Genomic DNA, 19,989 nt, shown 5'->3' on the forward strand with positions numbered 1-19,989 from the left:
AAGGAATAGTTCACCCCCAAAAGGACTTTTTTTCTATTGATTACCCATGCCATGGAGACTTTTGTTCAATATTGTTTTTTTGTATTTGTTGCACTCCTAAGACGAAAAATTGATTATTGCAAATGTACCCCCATTGATTCCGGATGGGGACCCGAATGCATTCGGGTCATCCGGAATCAATGGGGTTACATTTATTGTAATCAAATTATTGTGTTAGGAATGCGACAAAAAACAAAAACTATTATTGAACTCAAGTCTCCATGGCATGAGTAATCAATAGAAACATTTTCATTTTGGGGGTGTTTAGAGGTGCAAGCCCATTTAGAACTTTAAATCCATACAAAACCAGAGGGTCCCTGAAACCTTTGAGAACCAGTGCCCTATGCTGCCACTTACTGGAGGATGGTGAAACTGCGTCCTGTCCTAAAGTAATTTTCTATCTCCTCCAGGGAGCGCCCGCGTGTCTCTGGGACGCAGATGGCGGTGAAGAGCAGACAGAACACACACACAACAGTGAAGGCCAGGTAGGGAACATACAGGTGGCTCTGCAGCAGGTGTGTGAAGGCGTGTGTGACCGCGAAGGCCGTGAGCCAGCTCACCGTCACACACAGGCCCGAGGCCACGCCCCTGGCGACCAGTGGTAACACCTCTGACATCAGCAGCCACGTGATTGGCCCCCAGCCCAGGGCATAACCTATAGGAGACATATGGCAACAGATGTTTCTTTTCAGTGGTTCTCAAGTGTTTTCATGTGAAAAATATTTTGTATCCAGGCAGGGTCTCAGGAGACAGGGACCCCCATATCCGATTTGTCTTGTTAAAAACGTTGAGCCTGTAGATCTGCTACATTAACAAATTTTGCTGGGGACACCTTGTCCCCAGCACCACTGTCTTAGTATACCATAGTTGTAAAAGTTTGTGTTACATAAGATCTGTTTGCTAAAACATGGAGTGTCATCACAGCCCTTGACAATACTCACCAAATATAAACACCATGGTGCTGATGAGTGGAATGAGGCTTGGTGCACTGGAGTCTGAAGCGATGCCCAGTGCATTGTGGGAGATGTGGTCCAGGGTGAACCCAGTGAGGTTGTGAGGTGTAGGGGATGGAGGGCAGGGCATGGCGTGGGAGTACATGGTCAGAGTCAGACTGGACAGGAACATCAGCAGGCCTGAGGTGTACAGAAGAGCTTTGCGTCCAACCTTGTCCATCAAGCTGGCTGCCACGGCGACCGAGAGGAGTCGGACCGCCCCTACGATGGTAGCATCAAACCTGATGGTAAACAGCAAAGCTTGTTCAGTCTGGTGACCTTCCAGGCCAAACACCCGATAAACCCACATATATTTGGAGACAGACAGACAGACAGACAGACAGACAGACAGACAGACAGACAGACAGATAGATAGATAGCTATACAGTAGATCAGGGGTACGGGTGCTAACATTGGCACAGGGGAGGGTGATCACTGCCAGGCACACTGGCAGAAGTGTGAGAGAGGATTTTTATTTTAAAATACTGCTGTAGATTGATAGATAGATAGATAGATAGATAGATACATAGATACATAGATACATAGATACATAGATACATAGATAGATAGATACTGTGGATAGAGAAGTGAAGCTGCAGTTGTCCTACTTGGGTTCCAGGGCCACCTTGCTCTTAGAGAAGATGGGCTGCAGGTAAACCAGGACCGGGGTGATGCCTGTCATCTGCTGCAGGAAACGCATCACCACTGAGATGATGATTGGTTTGTAGTAGTTGGGTGTGGCCAGCTCAGACCATGTGACTCTGCCCTGCGTGTTGATGCTGTGCTGTACAGACAGACAGAAGACATGTTCACTAACACAAATACTAGACTAGAGTGTGTACAGGTATGTTTTTTTAAACCTTACGAATGAATGGTGCTTAAATGAAAAGATTGAACAATATTTAAGATGTATCCATTCCAAACCAAAGCTGTGTCATATGGATCTCCATATATGGAGATATATGATTACATTTTTGATTAATTTATTAATAATCAGCGTGTTTTTGAGCAGTGCTAACCACTCATACATCTGGCTGTGTCTGTATGCATACATGTATCCTATTGATGACACTGGGGATCTCCATATAGTGGCCACATGTGCAAATCAGTGTTGCTAGGCAACAGTTTTTTGTTGTCTGACATCAGACATTTACATTTGTGACCACCATCCACCAGTCTCCATATATGGGCATGTTACATTTGTGACATGGAGATGGTCTGACATCAGTGCATGTTTGTGACATCTGCCGTCCGCCAACCCAACGTCAACCTATGCGATTTTAATATAGGATAGAATAGATAGCATGCCCCTCCAGTCATGCAATACCTCTGTTTGGAGATCTCTGTATCTGTCTGTTTGTGTCCCTTTTATTCCCATAAATGGAGTTCCCTGATGTCATCAATATGACATCATAGTTCTGACATCAGTCTGACAGTGCACACAGAGATTCTGTGCGTTATTCAGGGATCTTCATATATAGCCAGTCTAATACCATCCATCAAAGACAAAGGAAAAGGATGTTGTCCATGTGCTCTTATGCCAGAGCTGTCATGGGCGGACTGTCTCAAACATACCATTACAGCCTCATCACAGCCAGTTGTGGGTTCGGGAAGGGCTTTCGCAAGGGGATCTTGGATAAAGAGATGTGCTATGGGGACGACGCCTATTTCATAGCGCAAAACAGATCAGCCGATGTCTTGGGCATAGCAGATGGCGTCGGTGGTTGGCGCGACGACGGTGTTGACCCCTCCCAGTTTTCTGCCGCTCTGATGAGGACATGTGAGCGACTGGTGAAGGAAGACCAGTTCACACCCACCAACCCGGTGGGCATCCTCACCTCTGCTTACGATGAGCTCCTGCAGAACAAAGACCCCCCGGGGGGCAGCACAGCCTGTATTGTAGTTCTAGATCGGGGTTCGCCGACTTCACTCGTGTAACCTTGGTGACTCAGGGTTCCAGGTGGTGCGAGGAGGAGAGGTGGTGCACCGATCGAACGTGCAACAGCACTGCTTCAACACTCCCTTCCAGCTGTGCGTTTCTCCCCCGGGGGCTAGGAGGAGGAGAGGTGATAGCCCTGAAGCAGCTGACAGCTCCTCCTTTGATGTTCAGCTTGGTGACTTGATCCTCGCTGCCACCGATGGCCTCTTTGACAACATGCCAGATCATATGATTCTGCAGGAGCTCAAAACGCTCAAGAGCACCAACTATGACAGCATCCTGCAGACTGCACAGAGCATTGCAAAGCATGCTCATGACCTGGCCTATAACCGTGGATACATGTCCCCATTCGCAGAGAAAGCCCATGCCAATGGCCTGAGTTGGAGAGGAGGGAAACCGGATGATATTACGGTGCTGCTGTCCATTGTGGCTGAAATAACAGACTCCCCTCCCCTCTCCCCCGCGGCCCGGCCGACATGCCCTCCCCTAAGTAACAAGGAATCTTGTGAGATAAAATGTTGTCAACAAATCATCAAGGACGATGATACACCAAAGATGAAGAAAAAGAAGAAGAAGAAGAAGAAGCCTTAAAAGTCGTCGACCAGTGGATCTCCAAATATATTGATAAAACTGCAAATCCTCCATATGGAATACCCTGATAGATACAGAGATCTCCATATATGCAACGTAGGTGTGACAGCTCAGCGGCCTGAACTCTAAATATGTGGGCTAATTAGCTGCCAGAACCTCTACAACGGAACAATTTGTCTGTTGAAAAACAAAACAAAACAAGACCTTTGATTTCATTTTCCATTTTAAAACGACATGTTAACCACGCAGTACACGTGTGGCATCAAGTGCAAACAAATCGCTCAGCTCCATATATGGGCACAAAAGGGGGCATGGCTATATATGGGAATATACTGATGACATCAGTGATCTCCATAGATGGGCATAAAAGGGACAAGGACTGACAGATACAGATACTAGGAGGAAGAATTTTTCCAAAAAAGTGTACAGAAAGAGTTAAAATTATGTTTTTATGTGGCCACACCCACCAGTTCATTGGTATGCATGGTTGTCATGGTGGGTGGTGACCCAGCTGAAGTTAGCCACACCCACGTGTGTTGGGTGAATGGTAATTAGGGGAGGGGTTGATTGAACCCAAATAAAAAGAGAATGCATAATTTCTCATAACAACCACACCAGGGGGTCTAATGAAGTACTGTCAACCTCACACATGAAAACCAGAAAAAGTACAAAACTATGGCACCACCTCTTTAAAGTGGTTAATTAGTGTTAATTAGTACCATATAGTCTGGTTGCCCTGATAGTACTTGTACGACTTTATTCCATCCATCTTTCCATCTTTCTTTCCTCCCCAAGATGAACTTTATTTTGCCACACTACTCTTGGGCCATATGTCAAATCGACATACCGGTATGGCATATTTTCATCGGGAATCGATTCCTTGCATTTTGCTAAGAGATACGTAAATGTATTCGGGAATTAATTATCTCCATTGACTTTTATTAAAATTTTAACTTTTCCCAAATATGGAGATGACTGACATATAATTTACAATTTAGCAGACACTCTTAATCCAGAGCGACTTACAATAAGCAAGGTAATACATCAATACAATAAGCAATCAATACATCAAATGCAAAGAAATATCAATCCAGACAAAAATAACGTACAGTAGGTAGACCGAGCACCTAATGAGTGATAAAGCTATATAAAAACCTAAAAAATGCTATCTAACTTTCATGTATGGTCATTGGGGGGTAGGCGAGTGCTACAGTAAGTACTGTGGGCTTAGGTGGAATCTGAAGAGGTGAGTCTTCAGGCCAAAGCGGAAGCTATGGAGTGAGTCTGTCGTTCTAAGTGCGACAGGGAGTTTATTCCACATGCAGTTTGGGGGCCAAGAGGGCAAACTATCTAGGACGAGTGGATCTTTGTCCTAGGGTGTTTAGCGAGGGTTCTGTCAGCATCTGTTAGCTTATTTGAGTGAAAGGGTGGGGTTGTAGGGGTTGATCAGGCTTTGGAGGTATGGAGGTGCCTTGGCTGCTTTGAAGGCCAGCATCAGTGTTTTTTTATTCAGGGAGGGAGCCGAGAAGGGGGGGAGGGATATGTGAGAATTTTGGCTGGTTGAAGACCAGTCGTGCCGCGGCATTCTGGATCAGTTGGAGAGGACACAGTATGTCCATATATGGGCATTCCAAGATATCGGCTTAATTAATATTGACGACATCAGGGATCTACATATATGGGCATAAACGGGACAAAGACTAACACAGAGATCTCCATATATGGCCATTCTTTTATTAGTAAATTAATTTTTCCCATAGACTTGAATGGGGAAAATTAAAATGGTTAAGAGGAAATTCATTTGCAAGTGTGACTCACATCACGGCAACTACAGTTGCAATTTCCAATTGCATCTTTCTAATTCATAATGTACTTTTTCCCTTCCTAGTTTAGAGTCAAAAGTACTAATATTGTCTCTGAAATGCAGTCATAGTCATCATAAGTATCCAAAACTACAAATACTCAAGTAAAGTACGGACACTCAAAACATTTTATTTAATACTGTACTCAAGTCTACTTGGTTACTGTCCAGGGTCCACCACTGCTCTACTCTACCTGCATGATGGAGAGCTCTGCGTTGGTGTCGTAGCGCTTCCCTCTGAGCCAGCGGAGGGCCTTCTCAGCCTCCTGGCGTCTCCCCAGGGAGAGCTCTCTTCTGGGGGAGCGGGGCATGAACACCATCAACACCACCATCAGCAATGCTGGAACTTCCCCTGCTACCGCCAGCCAGCGCCACGGCAACACCAGACCTACAAACAAATATACATACACACTAAGTATGTAGGCCTACTATATTTTCGTCACTGTCAGGAAGAAACCACGTACAATATCTCCATAACTTTCAAATTTGTATGTTTCTTTGTAGAGTAAAGCCCTGCTTCATCATACAAGACTGTCTGTTGCACAAGACTAGTGAAAATACCCGCGATGGATAATTGTTCTATTGGGTTCTTCAAAGGGTTCGAAGTGTCCTTGGGCAAGAAACTGACCCTGCGTTGCATCGAATGGTGTTAGCTCACCATTGGTGTGTGAATGTGGGAGGTGAGGATGCTGACTGTTGACGTTGACTGTTCGCGGCTTCACTTCCCAATGTATGAATGAATGGACCATTGTAAAGTGCTTTGAGTTTGCAACTTGCTTAGAAAAGTGCTATAAAAATGCAATTTTGTAGATCAGCTATTGTCACTAGTTTAGATTATTTTTAAAATGATAAAACGAACGGTTTTGGACATACAAGGTCTCCACCTGACAACAACGTTTTGCAGCCTGCTGTAGAAACCCTTTTCATAAACCGGTCATCAGCTGGATAAGTACAGCCTCAGATAATAACATTAATGAAGGGTCAGTGTGATTTTGATGTGCCATTGACCACACGTTGACAATACTATACTAATGCAGGTTTATGTTGTGTGTGTGTAGTGCGTGCGTGCGTGCAAGTGTTTGCCTGGCAACTAGTTATGTGCTTGTAGTCTTTCTATTTTCATGGAGCAAAACCGCTGTACGATCACTCTGATGGATAATTTATTGTTCTATTGGGTTCTTAACTTCTTACCGAGGGCATAGAGAGCCAGAGCTCCAAACACAGCCGTGATCTGAGGACAGGAACCCAGGGCTCCTCTAACAGCTGGATAAGATATCTCTGAGATGTACACCTGAGATGGACACACACACACACACACACACACACACACACACACACACACACACACACACACACACACACACACACACACACACACACACACGCACACACACACACACACACACACACACGCACACACACACACACACACACAGGTGTACAGTGCATGCAATAAATATACAAACAGAGACACATAAGCACATGCAGCACATAGAGTAACACACGTGCTGATGGTTTCAACTAGTTGTGTAACCATGGTGACCTACAGGTATGGAGGCAGCGGTCATCCCCCCGGCAACGCCTGTCAGAAAGCGTCCCACGTGGAGCATCCACCTGTCTACTGCTCCACCCATCAGCATGTACCTGACACACACACACGCACGCACGCACATAAACATCATATGCATACACACATATTCTTCCCTCCTTGAGTATCATCATCATCATCATTATCATGGTGTGGCAAATTAGGTAAAAAACTGTCATGGCAACACACACACACACGTGTGCGCGCACACACACACACACACACACACACACTCACCCGATCGTAGAGGGCACCGCTGACGCCATAATGCTCATCTTGCGTCCAATCACGTCGTTGAGCACCATGGCCCCCACGCCTCCGGCTGCTGCTCCCAGCATGAAGAGGGAGCCGAACCAGGCCCCCTGGTCCGTGTTCATTCTGAGCCGGGGCTCTGTGGAGGGCTCCTCCAGCACGGGCAGCACAGGGGACGGGTAGACCAGAGAGTAGCCGAAGCAGAAGTTCCCCAGGACGGCTGTGAACACGGCCAGGAAAAGCCTGGACTTACTGGCCTATTCAGACAGGGAAGGCAGCTGTCAAATCCTTGATTCAACTCTGAGTGCACAAATTTGAACCAAATGGACCTCTTTCCGATCCATTTGATTCACATTTGTGACTCTTTCTCAGAGGTTAATTCTCTCTCAGAGTTTTTCTGTGTAAAACTGAGCCACCTAGCTGGAGGTGTAAAATGTATGTCAAATGAATCAAGCTAGGCTATATCATATATCCAAGTATGTCATCAAACAATAACTAGATCAGGGGTCTTCAACGTTTTTAGGCCAAGGACCCCATAGTTGAGAGAGAGATGAAGCAACCCTTTCATAGATTCCATATATACTGCTCAAAGAAATGGGAACAAAATGTTCCCTTAATTTATTTGAATTTATTTGAGTATAGTATATACTGTAGTACTGCTCAAAGAAATCTCAAAGAATTAAGGGAACATTTTGGTCCCTTCATTTCTTTGAGCAGTAGTTTCATCGTTTGACAGCACGATTATCAGTGTATTTTGGATTCATATAAATTTGTGTTTTCAGATATTTAACCACTTGAACCGTCAATACTTAATAAACTTGACCTTATTTACTCTGTACTTAGTCTGCTATTTTTTTCCCCTCTACACCAAACCTCTTTGCCGACAATAGCCTATCTACAAGCTCTGCGAGGCATTGTGAAGCTTGTAAATCTGCTATATTTTTGGCTAAAGTTCTTAACTCTGAACTAGATCATCAGTAATCTCATTCCCACACCATTCACAATTCTATCTTGACCTTGTTGACATATAACTCAGATGAAATGCAAGTGTATTTTTTTAATTATATATCTTCAATCTATCTACTAATGACAGGGAATAAATGTCCTGTTTTTCACATTACATACAGGAATGTTACAAACGTTACAAAATATTACAAATTACAAATTACAAAAGATGTTGAGATGTCACTATTAAAAGTTAAATGACGCTGACCTTAGTTTGAGCTGAAGTGCTTCCCCTGTCCAACAGTGGTTTCTTCTCTTCAGCATCTGCTGCAGCACTGCTTTTATCCATTCTAGTTAATTAATTAAATAATTACACTACCAGTAGTTTGCTGGTCTCACAGCCTGGATGGCAACAGCTCAACAATGTATCTAGAGGTGATCTTACTGATAACAAGACCAGAGCATGTATATGTCATATAAATGAAACAACCAGTTGCAACCACTTAATGTGCAGAGGAGAGAAAGCAGAAGGGTGTTTAGGGGAAGGTGAATCACAGACAATATTCCCAAAATTGAGCCATAGCAAGTTAGCAACCCTCAAAGCAGAAGTGGAAGAGAATCCCTGACCTGTTCAGCCATGGCTGAGTCAAAACAGTACTAGGCTGCATCTCCAGCAACCCACGCTTCATGAATTTTAGCCCAGGTTACCTCACATTGGTTGTCACACACCAGATTTGAACTCTGATAATATCATGGGGGCGGCTGTGGCTCAGGAGGTAGAGCAGGTCGTCCAAAACTAAAGTTATGTCCCTTTAATATAGAGCAGGTAAAGACCATACTTTGGATTTTTTTAGAGAACAACACAGCAGAGACCCATCTAAGAAGGGGGGTGGGGGGGGGGGGGGGGGGCGGAGTCACAGAGATGTACAGCAAACAGCAATAACAGATGTAGTAAGGGTCCATAGACATCCGGGTTCTGTAATCACACATCATGGGAGCCTGTAGGATGAGAAAGCACATAAAACTCTGGGAAAACGTTGGGTTATGCATTGATGAGACACTAGTCCATACCCGGGGATGTGCGCTCTCTCTCTCTCTCTCTCTCTAACCATGATTACCTAAAGGAAGCATGCTGTACACAAGGTGAAATAGTAGCGCTCCAAGCACAGAACCTCGAATTCATCATCAATAAGTATAAACTAAAATTAATCTAGTAAAAAGGACTTAAACCAGGTTGGTGCAGTCCATTTAATATCAATTCAAATGTTCTAGCCTCTGTAATAGGATGTGATGGTCAATGGTGTCTAATGCAAACAACAGTATGTAAGTGCATTGAGAAGTCTTATCTGATGTACTGTAATTAGGAGGTTATTTGTAACTTTTACAATGCTCTTTGATATGATGTACTCTAAATCCTGACTGAAATGTGGGTTTTCATTACAGAGAGAAAGAGAGAGAGAAAACAACAGAAAGAAGAGAGAGAGCATGATAAATAATTAAATAGACAGAAAGAGGGACGAAAGGTAGAGCATAAAGAGATGGAAGAGAGACAAAATGATTCAGCAAAGTGGAAAAACTGACAGAGCAAACTTAAAATGCAAGGGTGAGAGAGAAGTGAGAGAGAGAACAGAAAGAGAGAACCTGTTAAACTCATCTTTGCTCCCTGATGGCAGCTGATTATGGAAAGTGTGTTTTGTGTTTTGCGCATGCGTACACAAGCATTTTGTATGCACACAAGCACTGTGTGTGTGTGTGTGTGTGTGTGTGTGTGTGTGTGTGTGTGTGTGTGTGTGTGCGTGCGTGCGTGCGTACGTGCGTGCGTGCGTGCGTGCGTGCGTGCGTGCGTGCGTGCGTGCGTGTGTGTGTGGGTGTGTGCATGGTTGTTGCCTATTAAGTGTTTGTCTACCAAGCCCAGCCCATTTAAAAAGTGTATTTTCTCTTCTGTTGGTTCACTCTCCTCCCATGTGAAAGGAACCCAGACCCCAGTCTGCTTTGTGCCTACCACACTGCACCATGGCAGGCCTCAGATCCAGCCAGTGGCCCATGGTCCTGGTTCATATACTACTTGTATTCAGAGTGCAGGCAAGAGACAAACTGGATCTCAGGGCCCCTGGGAATCAGAAACTACAGCGACTAGATGAACAGGTACTTTACTTGAATATTTCCAATTTCCAATACTTTTACTTCTACTCCACTCCATCTCGGATCCAAATATTATATTGTACTTTTACAATATGCACATATAAATTATGATATTATAAAACATACATTAACCACTTTGGCCCTATTTTATAGGCTACCTACTGTAGGCTATTTGAAAATAGCCGATCTACAAGCTCACAGCATGTTGCATCGTGACGCGTGATCGCTCATTTTCAAACATTTTGTAGGCTTTACTTTTGGTGCTTTAAGTACAATTTGATGGCAACATTTTGTACTTTTACTCAAGTACATTTTGAATTCCGGACTTTTACTTGTAAAAAGTACCGTACCCTACTCAAAGGTAGGGTACAGGCTCTGTGTGCATGCATGCATGTGTGTGTTTACCAGACCAGATGTGAATGAGAGTACATGTGTATATAAATTATGCCGTTGTATATTATGTGCACATGCATAGGGTGGGTGACGTGACGTAGCGTTTTCGCTGTCCTCGGTGTCAAACATGTATAAATAAAAAATATATTTGTCAAAAACCTTCTGAATATTGTGCAGGACATTAAGCTTTATGTGAACTTACTCAAGATTAAAACATTTCATTCCTCATTTCTTCAGAATCTTCAACCAAACATGGTAAATGTCATCTGGTGTGACTGTCCCGACCTTGTTTCTCAAAGTGGGAACTTGAATAAAACTAAGAAAAAGAATTGCTAAAATTCATTTAAAAATGAATTTAGGCAAAAAAAAATGTCTATTTGTGAGCCTATATCTTTTCAAAGTCCAAGCATAATGTTTTCAGTCATTTCTGATCAAAAAGATTTTGTCCCCCAAACCAAAATCATCTGGTGTGACACTAGTTTGGAAAAATTAAACAGGCAATAATTTGGACACCTACTGGGCTAGAGAGGTCCTTCTTCTGTAAGGCTATTCAGCACTCCCAGCACAACTGCAAGACAGGTGTCTGAGGTGAGTTATGATTTTAACATTTTCATGAAATGCCATCTTGTTGAAACTTTGACAAGTGTGGCACTTCTGGATGTCATCTGGTGTGACACCTTTTTCATTAATAAAGCAAAAGTTATTTGAAACTTTGGTCATAATTACATGTAAATCTAGGTTGTTTTGTTATAGCTAGCATGTTGTTAGCATGCTAATGTGTACCTGGTAGCCTCAAGGTAGTCCTAAATGCAGAAAACGTCATCTGGTGTGACACTTCGTCATCTGGTGTGACATATCTGCTTGTCACGCCAGATGACTTGATTGTCACACCAGATGATATATACTGTATTTTCCTACAGACATAACAATAAATAACAAGTCCCATGTTTCTTTTGTCCATTTAAAACATTTTAACATGTTTAAAACAACGTTTTAAACATTTTTACATAATTTAATTTAGCTTCATTCGGTGATACAGCAAATTCATCAGACAGAGCAGAAACCCCTTCACAGAAACCTAAACCTTATATTGTGGTAACACTTTATAATAACTATCCGTTATAAGCAGTTAATATAAGACACTTGACAACAGAAAATGGGTGGTACAGAAAATGTAATTTTATTATTTCCAAAATACACAAACATACTGTATAGTGATGAATGAATGGATATGGAGGAAGGGCATAAACAAAACCATAGCTGTTCTTATCCTTACTTGGATACAGCAAAACAAAAAAAAAGAAGGAAAAAAAGTAGGACTACTAGTTATAGATTTAGCACAATTCAAATAAATTGATTAATTTGGACAAATTGCACATTGCACATAGCTTGCTTGCAAACAGTCTAGGTCCTGCTAGCTCAACCACCACACTTTAGCATAGCAAATATAGACAACAAAAAACAATTTTTTAAAGAACATATAAATGAATTCTGGCCAACTAAATTGATACAAGATTAATTAATATTGCACTGTATAGACACATAATGAACTTGTGTACATGATGTTTACCATAGCTGCACCATAGAGTGAGCTGCACAGAGAATGGGGTCCTGTATCAACAGCAGTGCCCAAATAAAAGCCTAAAATAGACAGCTGGGTCCCTAAACATCAGTGGTGTAAAGTAACTAAGTAGATTTACTTAAGTACTGTACTTAAGTACAATTTTGAGGTATACTGTGTACTTTAATTGAGTATTTCCAATTTCTGATACTTTTACTTTTACTGTACTACATCTTGGATCCAAATATTATACTTTTACTCCACTACTACAGTACATTATTTGAAAACTTTAGTTACTATAGTTAATTTGCAGATGATTATATTATAAAACACATTACTCCACTTTAGCCCTATTCTATACCTAGTTTATTTGAAAATAGCCGATCTACAAGCTCATACAAGCAACATACTTGGCAAACTTGAGGACTTGCTAGTAATTACATTTTACTACTAAAAACAATCTACCTGACAAATAAATTACATTTAAATGTCTCCTCCTGAAGGTCTTCTACTCAGGTGCTGGACACAAGTGCATCTATTGGAGAGGCCCAAGCTGAGGATTCAGACACCTCCTCAGATGAATACACACAAGGACAGTTTGTCATAATCAAATATGAGGGAAAGCCATATGTGGGGCAGATTGTTACCATTAATAAGGAGGGGCTAGAGATAAACTGCATGAATCAACTTGGAAAAATGAAAAATGGTTTTGTCTGGCCAAAGGGGCAAGACTGCATTTTCTACAAAGAGCAGGAAGTTGTCTGTGGCATAGCAGAACCGCAACAGGGCAAACGGTTTGCTACCCTCACCAAATGTGACTGGCTGATGTACAATACAGTCTAAATGTCTATACCCTCACCAAATGTGACTGGCTGATGTACAATGCAGTCTAAATGTCTATTCTAATCTAATCTAATACTTTTGTACTTTCACTCACTGGACTGGACAATGAGGTAAGGTAGGACCCGAGACAAACATAGCGAAAATAGCTGATCTACAAGCTCTCAACGCATTGTGCTGCGAGAGCTTGTAGATCAGCTATTTTCGGAGTTGCACAACCCAGCACTCTTTAGCTAGTGGAGATGTGGTGTAACGACATGATTCGTAAATAAATTTGTTCAACTCAAAATGCTGTGTTCAAGTTCAGGAGACTTCGGAAAAAAGTAATACACCTGAATGCTGAGTTGTTTCCAATAATTGGTGTTAATAAAATGTTGCCTTGGCTCCCAGTGTGGCTATGCACCTTATTGTCTCTTTAAGATCCTTCTGCCGTGGGCCGGCAGAAGACTTAGGTGTGCGTAGCATTCCTGTGCACATCCTCATCATCCATCTACTACTACAATTCTTTGTTATCCTATGTTAAGGCCCAACAATACTATCCTGTTCAGAAATATTAAGGCCATGTTATTTAATGTTAAAGCAATTTTACTGTTGCTGTTTTTCCTGGGTAATTGTTTAATCAATCAGTAAAGTTCAGTACTCACTAATAGGTAGGTTAAAACACAGTTTGCTTTGACACATGAAGATATGGTCATCTGGTGTGACACTAAGTCATCTGGTGTGACATTCCAAATAGTGAGAAATCATACCTTTATTAATGATGAAACCGAAAAAATGTGTATGGTTTACATAGAAAATAGTATCAGGAAGAGTCACAAATATTTGTGTAATTTTAAAGAAAGTTTTTGTCAGAATAAAATTAAAATATGTTGAAAGATCGACAACATGGGCCTCACACAGAGTGTTGATTATGAAAAAAATATACAGATTCAATTAATTTTCACAAAACTATAGTGGATCACAGGTTAGTTATGATAAAGGACTTTGATAAAGTGAGTAACTTAAGAAAGGTGTACTCCATTTTCATTTTATGAACAATTATTGTCATGTCACACCAGATGACGGTTTTAGGCACAAGTACAACAAACTGCTCAATAAAGTCTGATTCCAATAAAATATCTAAAAACAAAATGTGTTTCCATAAAGTTGAGAGTGAGTAGAACAAAAGTAAATAATTTTTATGCCTGCTATTTAAAGTTTTTTTAAAAACATGTTTTTTGGGGCGTCACGTCACTGACCCGTGTCCATTTTGATCTATGAATGACATTCACTGTTCATTATGTGAAGGCCCACATGAACCTATTTTTGCTATTTGTTGTGCAATGAATTATATACGTCTTAAGTTAGTTGTTAATGTTCAAATCCTGAAATTAATGTACTCTGCAAAGCAACTGAAAAGTAAGCCAGGGAAACTTCCATGTAGTAATATTAATAATACAATTATATTGTCAACAACAACAACAACAACAACTACTACTACTACTACACCTACAGTACTACTTCTTCTAATAATAATCAAATCATATTTTCTATTTTGACTACTACTACTGGCCATTGCTCCATGCGTCCTGGTCTCTTCTACCCACTTCTGCTGTGGAACATACGCCCCCTCATAGTCAGGACTGCAGACTCGCTCCCAGTTTCCCCTGCTGAGAATTCACCTCAACAAACTCCACGTCACTCCCACTCTTCTTCCCTTGTATCCCTTCTTGTCACCTATATCTATCTAGATATGCTAGGCAGATATGTTGGTTATTTGTTCACTTTATTTGTTTAGATTTTCATTGCTTATTGACTACAAATGCCATTATGCCAATCATGTTATTTAGACAACCTGCTGTTTAGACAGATGCTATGTTCGATGTTTACTCATTTACTCTGATCTAGCACTTATAAAAGCTGAATAAGAGTGTCTGCTTAATGTCTAAACTGTAGCCTAATTGTAATCAAACGGTTCTGTTTCAGTTCCAGCAGTTCCGAGCGATGACCCAGGCCCGTTTGGACCTGCTGGCTCTGAACCAGAACTACAGCTTGTCTGTAGGCTTAGAGAGCCGGGTCCAGTTCCTAGCAGACCAGTACCACAAGATCTCAAAGGATCTGGATGGTCTCAAGCACACCACCGCTCAGGAGATGGAGGTTCTCAGGTTGGTACTGTGGGTTGAGGCGGGTCGAATTAATTTATGCAAAATATATTTTGCATAAAGAAATCACTTGAAGTGTATGTTTATGCTTTTTGTAATAGAACTGATTGATTTACATTGATTTATCTTGATTAAACACCCAAAGGGAATGGCGCAGGAAGCTGGAGAAAAAGAGTATGCGAATGGAAGGTCGTCTAGCCACGTTAGAGAATAACCTGAGGGACTACATACGCCGCCACACCCAGAAACAGAAACCTGACGGGGGTCTTGAACTATCAAACCTCACCCTGGAGCTCCAAAGCCAGGAGGGAAGACTGGCCTTCATTGAATCCCAACGAAAAGAGCTGCTGGATGGATTGCAGGGGCTGAAAGAGTCCCTGAATAAACACGAGGTTCGGATGAGCCAGCTAGAGGGGAGGGTCAGGGAGGTCCTGCAGGGGAATGGAAAGGTGACTACCAGGAGGCCAGGGAGGACCAGAAACCCCTTCACTTCCAATCTGACACCCCAGGAAGACTATGAACCACGCAGCAGGAGCCACACCTCAAGAAGACCTGAGATGAGCTCTGGTGTCCTGGATACACCAACACAACCCAGGCCTCATGATAACAGCTACATCCATTCTCACCCACTAGCTGCAGCTAGACAAAGCTGGCCTCGGCCTGAGTCCCTTAACTCCCAGTCTCTTAGTTCTAGGTCTCAACCCCAACACCAGCATCAGCCCCAGGCACAGCCCCGCCGTTCACCACAGCAGTATAACCCCCAGCTCCAGCCCCACCAGCCTATGGCTTATTCCCAATCTCAGATCCAACATCAGACACAGACAACATCAGAGTCTCACATACACCCCCTACATTCATATCCCCAATCACCTGATGATCATAATTATCAACAACAGCCTCACAATCGGCCTCAAAACCAGCCCAGACACTCTGGCGACAGACAGACAAGGCCCATGCCGCAGGGTAAACTGCCACACCCACAACCACAGCTGTACCCTAACTTGAAGCCCCCACTGCATGACTCTGACCTCCACACTCATCCCCAACCTGAGCACTACTATCCCCAGGTGAATGAGGGGAGGGGAGGAGAGGAGGAACCGGCTGCAAAGGAAGTGAAGATAGACTCTTCAGAGATCCTTCCTGTGAGGCACAAGATCCCGGGACAGACTGTCCCCAAGAAGGAGGCAACCAGTAAGTACAGCTTCTTCCCGGCCTCTAGTTGTACTGGTTATTAACAAACACTGGCTCAGGTACTTAGACATTGTTAAGTTGAAAAATGTCATATTCTTTAAAACGTGTCACAGACATTATTAGAGTCACAGGCCATAACCTTACGTTTGTTGATTTGCAAATACCAACATGAAGGGAGCATTGTTTTCTAATCAGTCGTATTTCAATCACAGACCAGGTTTTGTTTCTGGTGAGCTTTGTGTGTGCAGCAGAATTTAGGTCCAAGGCACTGCGTATTTCACTCTGTCTCTTTGTCTGTCTCTCTGTTGATCTCGCTCTCTCGCTGTCTCTCTCTTTCTCTCTCTCATTTTCTCAGTTTGTAATGTGGACTCCATACTATTTTTTCCCTTCGCCTCGGCTGAGAACTATGTGACATTTTCCCGGAGCCTCCCAGCCCTCCCAGAGCTTTCTATGTGTCTGTGGCTCAGTGTGGCAGCAGGACATGTTGGAACCCTGCTCTCCTACGCCACAAACGACAATGACAACCAGCTGGTTCTGTTCGGACGCAACTCCTCTTCGTCTTCGTCGTTGTCATCGTCACCTTCCTCTTCCTCACATTCCGCCACTCAATTCTACCCCTCCCGCTCTTCCTCTGTGACCCTGGACTTTGTGGTCGGTGACCCTGTGTACCGGCGCCTTCCAGTGGGCTCCCTCCTGGACGGCGACTGGCACCACCTCTGTGTCGTCTGGTCCTCCATCCAGGGACGCTACTGGCACTACACCGACCGACGCCTCACCTCCTCGGGGTCAAACTTCCAGAAGGGCTGGGAGGTCCCTGGAGGCGGCTCGGTGGTGCTGGGGCAGGAGCAGGACACGGTGGGTGGAGGGTTCGACCCAGCGGAGGGGTTCATGGGGCGCATGGCGGGGTTCCGGGTTTGGGAGCGGGTGCTGAGCCCCAAGGAGGTGGAAGGGGTGTCAGCGGGGTGGGGGGTGCCCAGAGGGGTGGTGCTCGGTATGGAGGACATAGAGGCAGTACGCGGAGAAGTGAAGCGGGCCGCGTGTGAGTGTTTGGAACTCTGTGTCTGACTTCAACACAGAGGATTTCAAATAAAGTGTTGCACTGCAATTCATAGGTTTTTCTCAAAAACATAACAGTTGAACGTCTCTGTAAAAACTAACGTTCTTAAGAATATGTGATGTTTTGGGACCCATATTTACGTTTTATTGGTCCTCAGTTAGCTGAGACCTTGACAATAGGGTTCCTTAACAGAAGTGATACTGCTAACCTTGATGTATAAGATAGGAACATCACTTTTTGTCTCTTTAACACCGTGGTTTTGTTTTTCATTTTGTGTACATAATGTATGTATATGAGTGTAATTCCATATGCATTTTGTTATACTGTATATAATCTAAAGAAATGTACATTGATACCTGTGTCCTTTGCTTTTGCAACGTGTCTGAGCTGAGCTGTCTGTCTGTCTTGTCTTTGTTTTGTCATAACTTTTGAAAATCAATAAAAAATATTATTGAAAAAAAAAAAGAATATGTGATGTTACTAGTAACTAGTATAGTCTCTCTCTCTCTCTCTCTTTGAGTAATACATCAGTATTATATACAGGTATACCCACACACACACACACACACACACACACACACACACACACACACACACACACACACACACACACACACACACACACACACACACACACACACACAAACACTCACTCACTCTCTCTCTCTCTCTCTCTCTCTCTCTCTCTCTCTCTCTCTCTCTCTCTCTCTCTCTCTCTCTCTCTCTCGATTCTCTCTCTCGATTTCTCTCTCTTTTTATACAGTAGGCTATATGGCGATAAATGATGATGCACTCTCTCTCTCTCTATATATATATATATATACTCACCCTCGAAATAATTTTGTAAACAAAACATTTTTTATAGTAGGCTAACTCATAGCTGTGATCACAAACAAACAATAATGACTGTTGGTGGCTGCTTAATAAAACAGTAAAGTAAAGTCCAACTGTTTTTGTGTGAGACTTCATCTCTCCTGTCTCTTGCCATTATATGTAATCAAGCACAAATGCATTCATTTCACAAATCCAATAGAGATAAACATTTACCCATGAGTAGTTTTAGAGCAGACTTTTTGTAGAAAGGCCAAGACAGACAGACAGACAGACAGACAGACAGACAGACAGACAGACAGACAGACAGACAGACAGACAGACAGACAGACAGACAGACAGACAGACAGTTTATTCTATCTCTACATCTCACTCTGTCTCTTTGTCTGTCTCTCTGTTGATCTCGCTCTCTCGCTGTCTCTCTCTTTCTCTCTCTCATTTTCTCAGTTTGTAATGTGGACTCCATACTATTTTTTCCCTTCGCCTCGGCTGAGAACTATGTGACATTTTCCCGGAGCCTCCCAGCCCTCCCAGAGCTTTCTATGTGTCTGTGGCTCAGTGTGGCAGCAGGACATGTTGGAACCCTGCTCTCCTACGCCACAAACGACAATGACAACCAGCTGGTTCTGTTCGGACGCAACTCCTCTTCCTCGTCTTCATCATATTCGTCTTCGTCGTTGTCATCGTCACCTTCCTCTTCCTCACATTCCGCCACTCAATTCTACCCCTCCCGCTCTTCCTCTGTGACCCTGGACTTTGTGGTCGGTGACCCTGTGTACCGGCGCCTTCCAGTGGGCTCCCTCCTGGACGGCGACTGGCACCACCTCTGTGTCGTCTGGTCCTCCATCCAGGGACGCTACTGGCACTACACCGACCGACGCCTCACCTCCTCGGGGTCAAACTTCCAGAAGGGCTGGGAGGTCCCTGGAGGCGGCTCGGTGGTGCTGGGGCAGGAGCAGGACACGGTGGGTGGAGGGTTCGACCCAGCGGAGGGGTTCATGGGGCGCATGGCGGGGTTCCGGGTTTGGGAGCGGGTGCTGAGCCCCAAGGAGGTGGAAGGGGTGTCAGCGGGGTGGGGGGTGCCCAGAGGGGTGGTGCTCGGTATGGAGGACATAGAGGCAGTACGCGGAGAAGTGAAGCGGGCCGCGTGTGAGTGTTTGGAACTCTGTGTCTGACTTCAACACAGAGGATTTCAAATAAAGTGTTGCACTGCAATTCATAGGTTTTTCTCAAAAACATAACAGTTGAACGTCTCTGTAAAAACTAACGTTCTTAAGAATATGTGATGTTTTGGGACCCATATTTACGTTTTATTGGTCCTCAGTTAGCTGAGACCTTGACAATAGGGTTCCTTAACAGAAGTGATACTGCTAACCTTGATGTATAAGATAGGAACATCACTTTTTGTCTCTTTAACACCGTGGTTTTGTTTTTCATTTTGTGTACATAATGTATGTATATGAGTGTAATTCCATATGCATTTTGTTATACTGTATATAATCTAAAGAAATGTACATTGATACCTGTGTCCTTTGCTTTTGCAACGTGTCTGAGCTGAGCTGTCTGTCTGTCTTGTCTTTGTTTTGTCATAACTTTTGAAAATCAATAAAAAATATTATTGAAAAA

The 19,989-nt window shown here is 43.2% G+C and overlaps 1 protein-coding gene and 1 pseudogene across 2 annotated transcripts; one reads left to right on the forward strand and one right to left on the reverse strand.

Moving 5' to 3' along the window:
• Positions 1-392: 392 nt before the first annotated feature.
• On the reverse strand, positions 393-8,846 carry slc2a6 (solute carrier family 2 member 6; the record flags this gene model as incomplete). Its single annotated transcript, XM_080723205.1, has 8 exons — positions 393-694; positions 981-1,273; positions 1,640-1,815; positions 5,617-5,810; positions 6,614-6,713; positions 6,970-7,066; positions 7,248-7,519; positions 8,835-8,846. 8 exons carry the CDS (start codon positions 8,844-8,846, stop codon positions 393-395), a joined length of 1,446 nt encoding a protein of 481 aa, XP_080579331.1.
• Positions 2,550-5,454, forward strand: LOC308284105 (protein phosphatase PTC7 homolog; annotated as a pseudogene). Its single transcript has 2 exons — positions 2,550-3,460; positions 5,450-5,454. The product of its transcript is annotated as a protein phosphatase PTC7 homolog (transcript).
• Positions 8,847-19,989: the final 11,143 nt, after the last annotated feature.

Source organism: Nannobrachium achirus (assembly GCF_963921795.1).
Source record: "Nannobrachium achirus genome assembly, chromosome: 4".
In the NCBI taxonomy this organism is placed as follows: Eukaryota; Metazoa; Chordata; class Actinopteri; order Myctophiformes; family Myctophidae; genus Nannobrachium; species Nannobrachium achirus.